This window comes from Alexandromys fortis, unplaced genomic scaffold (assembly GCF_014885135.2).
Source record: "Alexandromys fortis isolate MF-2015 unplaced genomic scaffold, M_Fortis_MF-2015_v1.1 scaffold_90, whole genome shotgun sequence".
In the NCBI taxonomy this organism is placed as follows: Eukaryota; Metazoa; Chordata; class Mammalia; order Rodentia; family Cricetidae; genus Alexandromys; species Alexandromys fortis.
Genome location: NW_026067985.1, coordinates 7,105,176 through 7,120,323, shown reverse-complemented (window position 1 = coordinate 7,120,323; position 15,148 = coordinate 7,105,176). Strand labels below are relative to the sequence as shown.

Here is a 15,148-nt window from a genome sequence, read left to right as displayed (position 1 = left end):
GTAACTGCGGCTCTCGGGAGGCTGAGGCAGGAGGATTGCCATGAGCTCCAGGCCAGCCTTTTCTATAGTGAAACTCAGTATCAAAAAGGGGTGGCAGCAGTTGGGGTGATGACTCAGTGGGTATCTGCTGTACAAGCATGATGACCCAAGTCTGAATCCCCAGCGCTTTTGGGGACAGAGACAGGAGGATCACTGGGGCTTGCTGTTTGCTAGCCTAACTCCAGGTTCAGTGAGAGATGCTATTTCAAGAGGACATGGCAGTGACAGAGCAGGACACCCGGCAGCCTTCTCTGGCTTCTGCAAACACAAACACACAGAGGATCTAGCATGACTAAGACAGTGCTTGTCAGCATACAGGGACCACAACCTGTCTTCACGAGTGCAAACTGTCCTTGTAAAAGCCTTAAGGGGAAAGGTAAAGTTAACAGCACAGAAGGGAAAGAAGACAGGGCTCTGACACTGGGGAAACTCAGGGTTCCTGAAGGGGAAGGTTTTTTTCCTTATTATTGGTTTTTTGAGACAGGGTTTCTCTATGTAGCCATAGCTGTCCTGAAACTTGCTTTGTAGACCAGGCTGGCCTCGAACTCAGAGAGATCCTCCTGCATCTCTGCCGCCCAAGTGCTGGGATTAAAGGCACGCATCACCATGTCTGGCTTTCATTATTTAAAAATGTTTTGATGGGGCTGGAGAGATGGCACAGAGATTAAGAACACTGGCTGCCCTTCCCCGGGGTCCAATTCCCAGTACTCACATGGCAGTTCACAATTGTCTGTAACTTCAGTTCCAGGGTACCTGACACCCTCAAGCAGACATGCATGCATGCTAAACACCAATACACAATAATTCTAAAAAAAGTTTTCATTTACTGGGCACAGTGGTGCATGCCTTTAATCCTAGCACTTGGAGGCAGCGGCAAGCTGGCGAATCTTTGAGTTGGAGGCCAGCCTGTTTTTTCCTACAGAGTGAGTTCCAGGGTAGCCAAGGCTATACAGAGAAAAAATGAACAAAAAAAAGCAGGCCATTGACACTCTTAGATATGTGCTCCTAAGCAATATCAGAGATGCAAATTTCACACAGGGAAGAATAATCTCTGGTTATTTTAGTAAGAGTTCATCAGTCAATGGAGCGTGGGAAAGCAAAGTGCTTTACCTGTTATGAAGAACATACCAACAGCTTCCATCCCATACAATGTCAGACTGAAGCACAACTCTTTGACCTTTTAAAATAACATTTTATTTACACATCTTGATTTTTGTTTTCCTGGAACATTTTTAAAAGACCTTCAAGAAGTTTGAAAACCTCTGCCTATCTGCTGCTTCCCCTGGCCACAGCCTTCTTGGGCATTTCCCAGACCTGTGCTGCGAAGTGCAGCAGTGCAGCTTGGTGGACTGCAATGGGATAGGAGCCAGCTCTGGAACTACTTCCAGTTCTCTTCATTAGCATGCTACCACCCACCCCAGTTTCTGCAAGGTCAGATGTGCAGGACAAGTGGGGCTGAGACCAGGGCTGTAGCAGTGTAAAATGAGCTCTAGATCAAGTAGGAGCCCGGTGAGAGGCTGATCTGCTCCTGCCCTGGCTCCAGGAGCCTGTGTGGCTCAGGCCTGAGAATCTGAGTGCTGGTCTGCCCTCAGGAAGAGCGTGGGGGTCTGAGTACACTCATTCTGCAGTTACAGGTGGGATTTGAGGAAATGCTGCAGCACGTTCCACAGAACTGGACACAAGCAATGTGACAGCACGCTGATTCAGGTCAAAGGACAAGGTCCAATCAGGAAAAAAAAGAAAACAGCCCTAAAGTGTGACATTTCAAACCTCTGGCTGATGATGAAGTAGAAGATCAAACTGCACTACACACTGCTGTCCTAACTGCTCAAGCTCTACTACAAGTCAGGTCAATCCCACAAGGTGTCCCTTCACTTCTGCTCAATTACTGTGCTGCTAGTTATCTGATGTTCCGGCTCTAGAGAGGCACACAATCCCTCTGTTGGTCACAGGAAGTATCATACAGCTGTTTGAAAGGGACTGTGCTGCAGGCAGGTTCTGGAGCGAGAAGCAGCCTTTGCTTAAATCCTAAAAGCGAAACTGAAAATCTGCCCATGCTCTCTCTCTAGCTGTGACCTCAACATGAGCCTGGCCTGTAAACAGTCAGTATACACTGACCCCAGCAATGCACACAGCTTGTCAGGACCTCTCTTCAGGCTTGCCCCTGGCTGACTCTTGCTAGATGGAGCCAGTAAGGCTTTTCCTATTTGACAGGCGCATTTGTACGGAGTCATCAAAAAGAGAACTGTCACCATCTTCCCTACACTGGGTCTAGTCTACTCCATCTGCCCCAGTTCCTTGTTTTTCCGGCCCTCAAGCCAGGCATGCTGGCTGCTGAGGACAAGCCTGTGCCTGCTTTACATGCCAGCCCCTTCTCTGTGACACTCAAGCAGCTCTTCAACTCCACAGGTGAAGAGAGGGATGGCAGGAGAGATGATTGCTCTGCAGTGGGCAGCTGGAACCTCTGGGAGGCGCTGTGCTTTAGTGCTAGGTAATGCGGCTCTAAGGTCACATCATGTAATAAACCTACCCCAGAATTCAACTGCAAGTGCTCCAACTGAATAAATACAAGGGAAGAACACGTAAGAATGGGGTCCCCCCAGCTGGAAGGCAGAGTGGCCATGAGGTGTCTAAGGCCTAGACTCACCACCTTGCAAAGCGCTGCCAATGCCACCCTCTTTCAGTCTCCTCAGATCACACGCCATAAATGAAGGAGCCACACTGCAGTTCATCCTCAGGCATACTTATTAGGGCCCACCCTCCCACTCAGCAAAGGTCCCAGCACACCCTGCGGTGCCCAGGAAGTCTTAGGAACAAGTCTCTGAAGGTCACTTGCCCCTCTTGCCGCGGCCCTTCCTGGACGGCAGCTTCCCACCAGCCCCAGAAGAGGGTGGGTTGGGGGCCGAGGGGATATTGATCTGCCCTTCTTGGATCTCCTGCCGTGTCTCTGCGGGGAGGTGGCTGATCTGCTGCTGTGTCTCCAGGTAGAACATGACATCACGCAGCTGCTCCTGGATCTCGGTGATCTGCAGGTCCTTCTGGTCACAGGTCTCCTTCAGCCGCCTCTCCTCTTCCTTTAGCCTGTTCTGCAGCAGCAGCTGGTTGGCGCGCAGACACTTGTTTAGCTCCTGCTCCTCCTGCAGCTCTGTGCTGAGCTTGGCCACTCTGGTGTTCAGCTGAGTGCACCTCGAGCAAAACAGAGACAGAGCTAGCTTCACCTGCTCTAAGTCCCTTTCTGCTCTGGGAGCTTAGAACCATTAGGGCAGGCCCTTCCCTGCTAAGCTCAGCAGCAGCAGCAGCAACTGTCAGACATGACCATGATGAGGAACCCACCAAAGTGACATCTTCTGAGATAAGTGCTCTAATATCATGAATTTTTAAAGGAGGGAAAGGGGTCAAGAGTGGGGGTGCTCCTTTTTCAAGGCTCACTTCTAAGTGAAGAATTACAAATCAAGACACTAGGGCTGGAGAGATGGCTCAGGTTAAAAGCACTGGCCGCTCTTCCAGAGTTCCTGAATTCAATTCCCAGCAACCACATGGTGGCTCACAGCCATCTGTAATGAGATCTAGTGTCCTCTCCTGGCAAGTGTATGTATAACAAATAAATTAATTTAAAAAATATCCCATTCGATTTTGATCCTACTGTACCTATTGGTTTCTTGGGAGCCTAGGCAGTTTCGTGGATGCTCACCTTACTAGACCTGGATGGAGGTGGGTGGTCCTTGGACTTCCCACAGGGCAGTGAACCCTTTTTGCTTTTTGGGCTGACGAGGGAGGGGTACTTGATTGGGGGAGGGGGAGGGAAAGGGGAGGCGGCGGTGGGGAAGAGACAGAAATCTTTAATAAACAAACAAACAAATAAATAAAAAGCATGAAATAATGGTTAAGATAAAAGGGAAAATATAAGAAATTGGGGGAGGGGCTGGAGAGATGACTCAGCAGTTAAGAGCACTGGTTGCTCTTCCAGAGTACCTGGTTCAATGCCCAACACCCACATCGCAGCTCACAACTGTAACTTCAGTTGGGGGAGGGGATCTGACACCTTCACACCAATGCACATAAAATAATTTTAAATAAATTATTTTAAAAAAAAAAGAAAAAAAATATCCCATTCGGGGCTGGAGAGATGGCTCAGTGGTTAAGAGCATTGCCTGCTCTTCCAAAGGTCCTGAGTTCAATTCCCGGCAACCACATGGTGGCTCACAGCCATCTGTAATGAGGTCTGGTGCCCTCTTCTGGCCTGCAGACATACACACACACAGAATATTGTATACATAATAAATAAATAAATACTTAAAAAAAATATCCCATTCAAGACACTATAGCAGGTATATGTATCAAAATGACAAAGTAGTCAGGTAGGGTGGCTCCAGCCTATAATCCTAGAACTCAGGAAGCTAAGGTAGGAGCAATGTTTGAATTCAGGGCTATATTGACTGAATGGTTTAAGAGCACCGGCTGTTCTTCCAGAGGACCTGGGTTCAAATCTCAGCATGCACATAGCAGCTTACAACTGTCTGTAACCCAACTCCAGGGGATCTGACACTCTTGCACAGAATACATGCAGACAAAACACCAATAAATATAAAATAAAAATAAATTAAAAAAATAATTCAGGGCTACAGCACAAGAGTCTATCCCAAAAGGCCAAACCAAAGTTTGGGGTTGTGGCACCCATCTTTTAAAACAGCACACAGGAGGCAGTGGCAGGTAGATCTCTGTGATTCCAGGCCAGCCTGGTCTACATAGTAAGTTCGGAGCAGTCTACTTAGTGAGACCCTGTCTCAAAACAAAACAAAACTAAACAAAACAACCGAGATAAGGAATGATAAAGGAAGATGTCCAATGCTGACCTCTGGCCTCCAGAGGCTCACCCTGGAACACATGCACACACGGACATACATAGACACAGACACACACCTCTGCTCACAAATGGCAAGTTTTGTACTATACAATTCAAAAATAAACATTAGGTCAGTACTCTGGGGATCTTTGTGAGTTGGAGGTCAGCCTGAGTGAGAGACCCTATCTTGAAAACAAACATACACATACTGGAAACTCACGTGATGTGGGAAAACTGGATGGAGAAAATGGAAGAAGATCTTTAGAACTATCTTTGAAACTTTCCTATAAATCTCAATCTATTTCAAAGAAAAGGTTATTTTAAGAGAAGCAACACTAAGGAGCAAACATCCCTCTTAAAAACTTTGATGTACTATACTGTATGGTCGCAGCAACAGTTCAGCCACTTCTACAGTGTAATTAAAATCTACCCTGTTCAGTGCTTGGGATCAAACACAGGTCCTTGTGAATGCTGGGAATATACTCGCCCACTGACTTACGGGATAGGCTAACTACTGCCACCAGTAACAACCATCCACCCCGCCCCCCACTGTAGTTCTTGTCATGCTGGTCATGGTTTTTTGCTCAATGACTGGCATCATTTGCCCTTAGTCCTGTCCAAGGGATAATCTGTGACATGGATTTGGATAAAACTTCTTTCCTAACTCCAGCTCCCAGTCAAGACGGCTCTTAGAAACTGCAGGATGAAATGGAAGCCATCTGCACACACGGCAAGCACTCGGATGCAAGAGAATTCAGTGCTCCACCTGGCACCTACCTCAGGGGGAACACAAATTGTACTTTTTGTTTTTAGGTTTATTTCCTGAATGTGTGTGTACACATGTGACAAGGTGCACGTGTGGCCGTCTGAGGACCATGCGTATGGTATGGGAATCAGTTCTTTCCTTTAACCACATGTGTCCTGGCATCAAATATAGTTTGTCAAGGTTGGCAGTTGAGCCATCTTACCAGCCCCTAATTGCACAATGAGAAGTCACTATAACTCTACTCCAACTCATAGAGAACCAGAAAACCTATATGATGTACATGTTGAATATGGGGTGTTGCCAAGGAGGCAAAGGTCCTTCTCGTGAGAGCCTGTTGGCATGCATGGGGCCAACAGCTGAGGGATACCTACTTTCTTTCCACAGACTGCTTCTCCTTCAGGAGGTCACTGAGCCTGAGCTCCAGGCTGTCACACTTCTCAATGGTCTCTTTAAATTTGGTCTTCATGTTGTTAATCTAAAAGTGCAAATGGAGGTCAGGCAGAATCATGTGGAGCTTGCAACCCCCCCCTCCACCCCCGGCCCCCACTATAACCAGGACAACTCAAACCCAAACTTGGAAAGTCGAAGTGAGCCACTTGGAAGGAATTTTGACAAAAAAAAAAAAATTGTGGAAAACTTTCTTCTAGGATAAACAAGGACCGGGAGCTACCGGATGCGCAGGAAAGCTACTGAAAGAATCAAACAGGGTAATCCAGGCTTTGGAAGAAAGGGAAGGTTTGCCCAAGGTCAGAGCAGAGCTCTCATTATTAACTATCAGCCCCTTGTTCCTCTCAGAGCACATTCCTGAAGTTATCTCCAGCAACTAGTGAAAAACTGGGGACCTACCTCCCACCTGCAATTAGCACTTAGGCTAAGACAGGAGGATTGCCAAGAGTACGCTGGGGTACACAGTGAGTCTCAGGTCATTCTCAGCTATAGAGATTCTGTCTTAATAAATCAAAAAACTCAAAAACAAAAGAAAACCATGAGACTGGATTCTACTAGCTTGGTTTTGTTTTGTCCTCCAACTCACTGCTTTTCTGATGTGCCATGAAGCCATATGAATTGAATGTTTGTCTTGGGTGAGTCTATAAGGCAATATACCTGCAGAACCAATTCATACTTCGGAGAATTAGAAAGAACCAAGTTATGTAGGTCAGGCGAAAGCAGTGCTACTAAGAGTCCTTCGGAGTCTAGCTAGAGGAACATGTGAAGAGCTGCAGAGCTGGGAGCTGCCTCAACTCCATCTAAGTCTTAGAAACTGAGAGAAGATGAAGGGAGCACAGTAAAATTGCAGAGGCTGGGCTGCTAAGCAACAGCATCCAGGAGCCTTTATTCCCACACCTCTCAATAAGCGATGCCACAGATCAACAAGCTTCTAAGGAAATAGGCTCAGCAAAAGACAAGGCAATGGTCCAAGGTCACCCAGCTGCAGGGTGGGGGATTCTGCCTAAGACAAAGCCTGGCCAAAGTCAAGCCCTCTAAAACTGAAGGCCAAAGTTTTATGTCCTCTTCTTGGGGCAAAGGTGATAGGGTCACACTTTAGCCTTTCTTTTTTGCCTTGTCTGATTTATCTATCTACCTATTTACTTCTTTTGGTTTTTCAAGACAGAGTTTCTCTGTATTGTGTTGGCTGTCTTGGAACTAGCTCTGGAGACCCGGCTGGCTTCCAACTCAGAGATCTGCCTGCTTCTGCCTCCCAAGTGCTGGGATTCAAGGCACGTGCTACAAGTGGCCCTTGTTTTATTTTTTTGAGACGAAGTCTTACTCTGCAGCCTAGGGTGGCTTTTAACTTAGCAAGCTTCCTGCCAAAGCCTGCCAAATGCTGGATTTCAGGTGTGAGCCACCAGGTCCAGCTACTTCGACACTGTTTAGGGTAAGAGATCACTAAACTCTCCTGCTGCTTCTGTTCTCCCCTGCCTTCCTCTATAGAGCAGTAGGTAAGATAGAAATTAATATCAAAAGGATTCAAATACATTTTGGTTCATGAAAATATTAAGCCAACCATCTTAAAATCAAGATGAAAACTTTTTTTGAGAGGTCTTATGTAGCCCAGGCTATCTTCAAACTCATGATGAAGCCCAGGATGGCCCTGATCTTCTGATTCTCCTGCTTCTTCTCCCCAGGTGCTGAGATTATAGGTGTGCACTATGGCCATCTCTGGAAAAGGTCTTGGTGCTGCCACAGACAGATGCTATACTAAGGTTAATGTCTAAGAAACACACCAAAGATGAGCAGTGGTGGTGCACACTTTTAATCACAGCATTCAGGAGGCAGAGGCAGATGGGTCTCTGTGAGTTCGAGGCCAGCCTGGTCTACAGAGTTCCGGGACAGCTAGGATGGTTACACAGAGAAACCCTGTCTTGAAAAACAAAACAAAACAAAACAAAACAACAATAACAAAAAACACCCCAAAGGACTAATGAGACGGCTCAGCAGGTATAGGTGACTGCTGCACAATGCTGATAGTCTGAGTCAACATTCAGAATCTACTTAAAGGTGGAAGGAGAAAACTGAGTCCACAAAGTTGTCATCTGACTTCTGCACTAGCATACTTGTGTGCACACACATGAGATACACATGCACACACAACAGAAACAAGCTTCACAAAACAGTAGATGTAGTGTAATTTACTCCTACATCTACCATATTATGTAATAAAAACACCAGTTGTGATCTATCAAACTGATTTTTACAGTTTACAACTCAGAGAAGTATGGATTTCAATGGAGCTAGAGGTCTGAAAATATATATCTTCAGCGGTCCCACTTATGTCCACTGCCTAACTGTGTGTTAGGAATAGGTCTTTATAATCAGTCCCATGAAAACCAAGAGCTGGAGAGATGGCTCAGTGGTTAAGAGCACTAGCTGCTCTTCCACAGGACCTGGGTTCAATTCCCAGCACCCACATAGCAGCTCACAACTGTCTGTAACTGGGCTGGAGAGATGGCTCAGTGGTTAAGAGCATTGCCTGCTCTTCCAAAGGTCCTGAGTTCAATTCCTGGCAACCACATGGTGGCTCACAATCATCTGTAATGAGGTCTGCTGCCCTCTTCTGGCCTGCAGACATACACACAGACAGAATAATATTGTATACATAATAAAGAGATAAATTTTTGGGCTGGAGAGATGACTCAGAGGTTAAGAACACTGTCTATTCTTCCAGGGTTCCTGAGTTCAATTCTCAGTAACCACATAGTGGCTCACAACCATCTGTCATGAGATCTGGAGCCCTCTTCTGTCATGCAGGCAGAACATTGTATACATAATAAATAAATAAAATCTTTAAAAAAAAAGAAAAGAAAAAGAAACAACTGTCTGTAACTCCAGGAGATGTGATGCCTTCTTCTGACTTCTCTGGACACTAGCTAGTATACAGTGCACATATATACATGCAGTTAAAACATTCATACACACAAAAAAATGAATAAATATTTTTCTTCCTTTTCTTTTTGTTTTTTTGAGACAGGGTTTCTCTGTGTAGCACTGGCTGTCCCTGAACTCACTCTGTAGACCAGGCTGGCCTTGAATTCAGAGATTCACCTGCCTCTGTCTCCTGAGTCCTGGGATTAAAGGTGTGGGCCACTAGTGCCTGGGTAAAATAAATTTTAAAAAAGAGAAAGAAAACCAAGAGCTTTCACTGGTTCTGAGTGGCTGCTCCTATATCCTTGACAGGCTGGAATAAATTACATTCCCCCAAGTCTAAAAGTGTCTTGCAAGTTTCAGGCTTGGCTTATTGCCCCCTCCCCAAGTCCCACCACCTCCAAGAATGTTATGAGGCCCATGACTAAGAATCTGTCACTATCCCCCTTCATGCTCTATTGCTTGGGTGCAAATGGACAGAATACCAGTCACAAAAGGACACGGCAGGACAAAAGGCTTGCATCAGCCCTGAACTTATGGACAAATGGCATCTGTCATTAGAAAACAAAGGCATCATTTTCAAATGCTCTAAGCTTTCATCGGATGCTGCCCTGGCTCCAGCTCACTCCAACATGAAAGCGAATTCCTTGGGGCTTCTCTTCCCGCTCCTAACTTGCTTTTGCTGGCAAGTCTTAGAGAATGTGGCTAATCCTGAGGAATCATACAAGGCAGAGAGGGTTCTGCACTTGGCTCGCTAGGGTCTGTGTGAAACAATTTGGGTGGTCATGCTGGGAGAGCCACAAAAAAGCCATTAGTGAAGCTGCAACAGCACACCCACCCGGGGAGTCCTGCAATTCCTGTATGGCAATCACACCCTACTCAGGACGGAAAGGCTAGTGTCCTCTAGGGCCTCTGCACTGGCACTTCTACTGTCTGGAAGCTACTGCAAGAATCTCATTGATTGCTTTTAACTAAAGATCATTTCAAAGCCCGAGTCAGACACTGGCTGTTTGAAAAGCCAGTTTCTACTGTTGTAAGGGCTCAGGGAGTTGGGAACTAAGTCACCAGTTGGGCCATTTAGAAAATTAAAAAACAGGCTTTAATTCCAGCACTTGGGAGGCAGAGGCAGGCGGATCTCTGTGAGTTTGAGGTCATCCTGGTCTACAAAGTGAACACTACAAAGTATTCCAGGACAGCCAGAGCTGCTACAGAGAAACTTTTTAGTTAAAAGCAATCAGTCACCAGGTTAGACACTTACCTCCTCTGCCGTGTCCTTCTCTATGCGAACAATCTTGTTTTCCCAGTATATCCGCTGCGATTCCAGCTGGCTTGTTAGTAAGTACGAATACTAGAAATGAAACAAACAGCCAGATGTGAGCCATCACCAGTACTGAAACCCAGTGAACACTGACCTCATGATAACCAGTACAACTGCATCCAGAATCAAGGTCTCCATAGGCATAGTGGTGCTCCTATACTCACAGCAAAACCAAATGAAACTAGACAAAACAAAAACCAGCTACTGAACCATGGTGGTTCACACCTTTAAAACCAACATTCCAGGCTAGCCAGGGCTACATAAATAGTCATTATTCCAAGAACCAGAGAAATAGAGAGGGAGAGAGACAGAGAGAGAAAGAATGAAAGGGAGAGGGAGAGAGCGGGAGAGAGTGCGGGAGAGAGAGAGAATGGAGACATGGTTTTGCTTATTGCCTCACCCTTGAGGCACTGGCCACTTTCCAACCTTATCAACTGGGGACCTGAGGCTTATACTCCCTTATCGGGCTCATCAGAGTCTATGTTACACTTGGGTTCAACCCAGGTTAACAGGCACTGGGCCAGAGGTACAGAATGGAGCTTGCAATCTAGCTGGGAAAAATCCAAGAATCCAAATTTACACACATACACAGTTATTTTTTGTTTTACTTTGGTTTTTGAGACATGATTTCTCTGCATAACAGCCCTGGCTGTCCTGGAACTCGTGTTGTAGACCAGGCTGGCTTTGAACTCAGAATCGCTTGCCTCTGCCTCCCGAGCACTGGGATTAAAGGCGTGCACCACCATGCCCAGCTTCATGTTTTTATAACACTGGATATGTGTTCTATTCATGTGTAGGGGAGGGCAGAATTAGCATTGGCTATCATTCCTCAGACACTGTCTAGTTTTGAGACAGGATCTCTCATGGGCCTAAATTCATCTAGTAGGCTAAGCTGGCTGGTCAGTGTCCCAGGGATCTATCTTTATCCATCCTTAGTACTGGGGTCACAAACTTGTACTACCAATTCCATTTTTTTTTTTAAACTTAAGGTTCTGGGGACTCAACTCAGGTCCTCATGCTTGCAAGGCAAGCACTTGACTGACTGAGCTATCTTTCTAGCCTTTTGTGTTTTGTTCTAATTTTTACTTTATGTGTATTGGTGTTTTGCCTGTATTCCTTCCTGTGTGAGGGTGTTGATCTCCTGGAACTGTAGTTACAGATGGTTGTGAGCTGCCATGTAGGTGCTGGAAATTGAATCTGGATCCTCTGGGAGAACAGCCAGTGCTCTAACGGCTGCGCCATCTCTCCAGCCTACCTGTCCTAGTTAGGGTTTCTATTGCTGTGAAGAAACACTATGAGCACAGCAACTCTTTTTTTAAAAATTTATTTATTATGTATATAGTGTTCTGGGCACCAGATTTCATTATAGATGGGTGTGTGTCATCATATGGTAGCTGGGAATTGAACTCAGGACTGCCGGAACAGCAGTCAGGTTAACATCTGAGCCATCTCTCCAGCCCCACAGCAACTCTTATAAAGAAAACATTTAATTGAGGTGGTGGCTTATAGTTCAGAGGTTTAGTCCATTATCATCACAGCAGAGAACATGGCAGTGTACAGGCAGACATGGTACCGGCTACATCTTAATCAGAAGGCAATAGGAAGTATACTGTCACTGAGTATGGTTTGAGCATATAGGAGACCTCAAAGCCTGCCTCCACAGTGACACACTTCCTCCAAAAAGGCCATACCTCCTAATGTGCCACTCCCTTTGGGGGTCATTTTCTTTTAAACTGCCACACTGCCTTTTTGTCCTTTTGATATATAGGGTCTCATAATACCCCAGACTGGCCTCAAATGTCTAGGATGGCCTTGAGGTCTTGATCTTCCTACCTCCACCTCTTCAGTGTGTAAGAAGGTGCACCATTTCAGCTGACCAAGTTGGAATCATTTTGAGCAGCTGGTAACCAAAACCAATATTAAAGTAGTGCTAACAGCATCACGACATCATAGCAGCCAGGTGGAATCGTTGTTATGGGGCCCCATTTTCTTCCTGGAAACTTCAAAGATTACTGAAGGAAAATTTACTGTTTACTTGTGGAAAGCTTAAACATTATTCATATAGACATATATTCAATGAAAGGTATGTGTTTCCAGCTTCTGTGGAGCCACTGACAGGAACATCCTATCTTCTGGCTTTATTGCTGCTATGGAAGATGACCTAAATTGCCTTAATTAATGAACTGGAACTCAAGACAACCAGAAACATCACACTGAAAACAATAAGGCACGGGGAAGCTCAGACTTTCAAAAAAGAAACATTTTACAAATTCTCACAGCGGGACTAGAGAGATGGTTCAAAGATTAAGAGCACTGATTACTCTTCCCAGGGTCCTGAGTTCAATTCCCAGTACCCACATGGTGTCTCACAACCATCTGTAATGAGATCTGGTGCCCTCTTCTGGCATGGAGGCAGACATGCGGACAGGACACTGTATACATAATAAATGAATACATCTTTTTTTTTTTTTTTTTAATGAATACATCTTTTAAAAAAGGCAAAGAAATTCTTCACAGCAGTGACAGAACTTAAAGAAAAGTTTCCACACAGGGAAGATGACTACATTAAAAGGTCAAAGCACCTTTCTCTGGAGAATGGGAAAAGGCAGCAATAGCAGTTGCTAAGCAACAGCTCACAGTATCTCACCTCTAACTGTAAGGCATCTATCTTCTCTTCCTGGCAGGTGTCACCCTCACACTCGTACTGAACGATCTTTCCATCTGTCTTGCTTGCAACCAGTCGATGGACATAATTATCTAAGGAAAGAGAGTTGGCCAGAAGTAGCTTCTTAGGAATGAAAAGTTCTCTCCTCTTAACTCTGAAACATTTTTGTTTTTAGAAATATAAACTAAGCTGGGCGGTGGTGGCGCACGCCTTTAATCCCAGCACTTGGGAGGCAGAGGCAGGCGGATCTCTGTGAGTTCTCTCTGTGAGTTCGAGACCAGCCTGGTCTACAAGAGTTACTTCCAGGACAGGCTCCAAAACCATAGAGAAACCCTGTCTCGAAAAACCAAAAAAAAAAANCAAATGATGTGTGATTTTTATTTAAAAAAAATCGGTCAAATTAGTTCAACTTTAGAGAGTGAGAGAGGGTGAGAATAGACATTTAAACTCTCTGTAACTCTCCATCCCTAAGCGTGGCACCCTCAAAGGTGACCGTGCAATCTGTTTGTCTAGCTGCCAGGAAGATGACACACTGAGGGAGTTCCCACAGCAAAGAATCCGAATCAGATTCCCTTACCTCCAGCATAATCCCAGACCCGATGGTTGGTAAGCTGCATGGCGTACGTGTGCTGAGTTTCCTCAAAGTGCTTGTAAGCATGCCGACTTACATACCGTCCACATCCTATGTGGCCACATATTAAGCAAATCCAGAGGTTCTGCCAAGAGAGGAGATCTGAATTAATGATGGGAAGCAGAGGCATGTGACCTGGCTCACATGGCTTGGAAAGAAGATGACTTGTGAACTGTTTCCACAGACTTCTGAATAAACCCAACCTTCCGGGGTCCTTATTGGTCTACTACTTCCCCTCTTTAGCACCTGCAGAATCCTAAGTACAGATTCACAAGTGATTGATGGGTATCTCAGTCTTTTAAAAGAATAATAGCAGGGCTGGAGAGATGGTTTAGAGGTTAAGAGCACTGGTTGCTCTTCTAGACATCCTGAGTTCAATTCCCTAGCAACCATGTGGTGGCTCACAACCATCTACAATGAGATCTTGTGCCCTCTTCTGGTGTGAAGGACACTGTACACATAGTAAGCAAGTAAATCTTTATTTTATTTTATTTTAAAGAATAATAGCAAATCAAAGCATGAAGAATTTGTGTACTGGACTAGAGAGATGGATCAGCACTGGCTGTTCTTCTAGAGGACCTGGCTTCAATTCCCAGCACCCATAAGGCAGCTCACAACTGTCTGCAACTCCAGTTCCAGGGGCTACAACACCCTCATACAACATACAGGCAAAATAGCAATGCACATAAAATAAAAATGAGTAAATTATTTTAAAAAAAGAATCTATGTGTTCACACATTTGACTATAGACAAAAAGGAATTACTCTCAAGAATTTAAGCTGCATTGGGCAGAAGAAAACCCCAAACCAATAAAGCTGCTCATTATCACTCCTCACCAGCAATACTTACCTCCTGGACACCACACTCAAAACACTTGTTTTCTTCCACTGGCTCTGGTGTTTGACAGTATCGGCAAACAGGACACCTGACCAGGACATGGAAGATAAGGGTGAGATTATATACAGATGTTGAAATCCGGACTATACACCCTGCCCTCTATGCCTTTTCTCTTATTTTCTTTCTTAAAATTTATTTACTTAACTGAGATAGGATCGTTGTGTGATATTTTGATCATGTTCTGACAATAAAGTTTGCTTTGAAGAAGAGGGCAGAGCTAGCCACTAGCTGACCAAATTAACCATAGAGGTTTTGGAGGACTGAAGACAGAGACAGAAAGTAGTAAGGCAGAGCTAAGAGAGGCTCTCAGTTTTTCTGGATGGGTGAATAGAAGAAATAGGTCACTGGTTGGTTCTCTGCCAATTCTCTGACCGCTCAGGTTCTTAGCCCAGTATCAGACTCCTGAGTTTTTATTCATAAATAATTAGATAAATGTATCATAGGGTCTCACTCCTGGCTGGCCTAGAGCTTGCTGTATAGACCAGGTTAATGTTGAATTCATAGAAAGAACAGTTTGCCTCTGATCCCAGGTGCTGAGACTCAATATGTGAGCTACCACACCCAGCCAATTATTATTTTTTTTTAAATATAATTTTTTATTGAAAAAAAAACAAGACTTCCGCCTC

The 15,148-nt window shown here is 45.1% G+C and overlaps 1 protein-coding gene across 1 annotated transcript in view; it reads right to left on the bottom strand.

Annotated features, from left to right (window-relative positions):
- Positions 1 to 1,210: 1,210 nt before the first annotated feature.
- Brap (BRCA1 associated protein) overlaps positions 1,211 to 15,148 on the bottom strand; it is a 33,534-nt gene continuing 19,596 nt past the window's right edge. Inside the window, exons 7-12 of the mRNA XM_050159115.1 lie at positions 14,475 to 14,550; positions 13,572 to 13,710; positions 12,977 to 13,086; positions 10,270 to 10,359; positions 6,020 to 6,123; positions 1,211 to 3,225 (exon numbers count right to left, since the gene is read on the bottom strand). Coding sequence (XP_050015072.1) covers positions 2,868 to 3,225; positions 6,020 to 6,123; positions 10,270 to 10,359; positions 12,977 to 13,086; positions 13,572 to 13,710; positions 14,475 to 14,550 — 877 coding nt within the window. The 3' untranslated portion in view covers positions 1,211 to 2,867. The remainder of the gene's footprint in view (positions 3,226 to 6,019; positions 6,124 to 10,269; positions 10,360 to 12,976; positions 13,087 to 13,571; positions 13,711 to 14,474; positions 14,551 to 15,148) is intronic.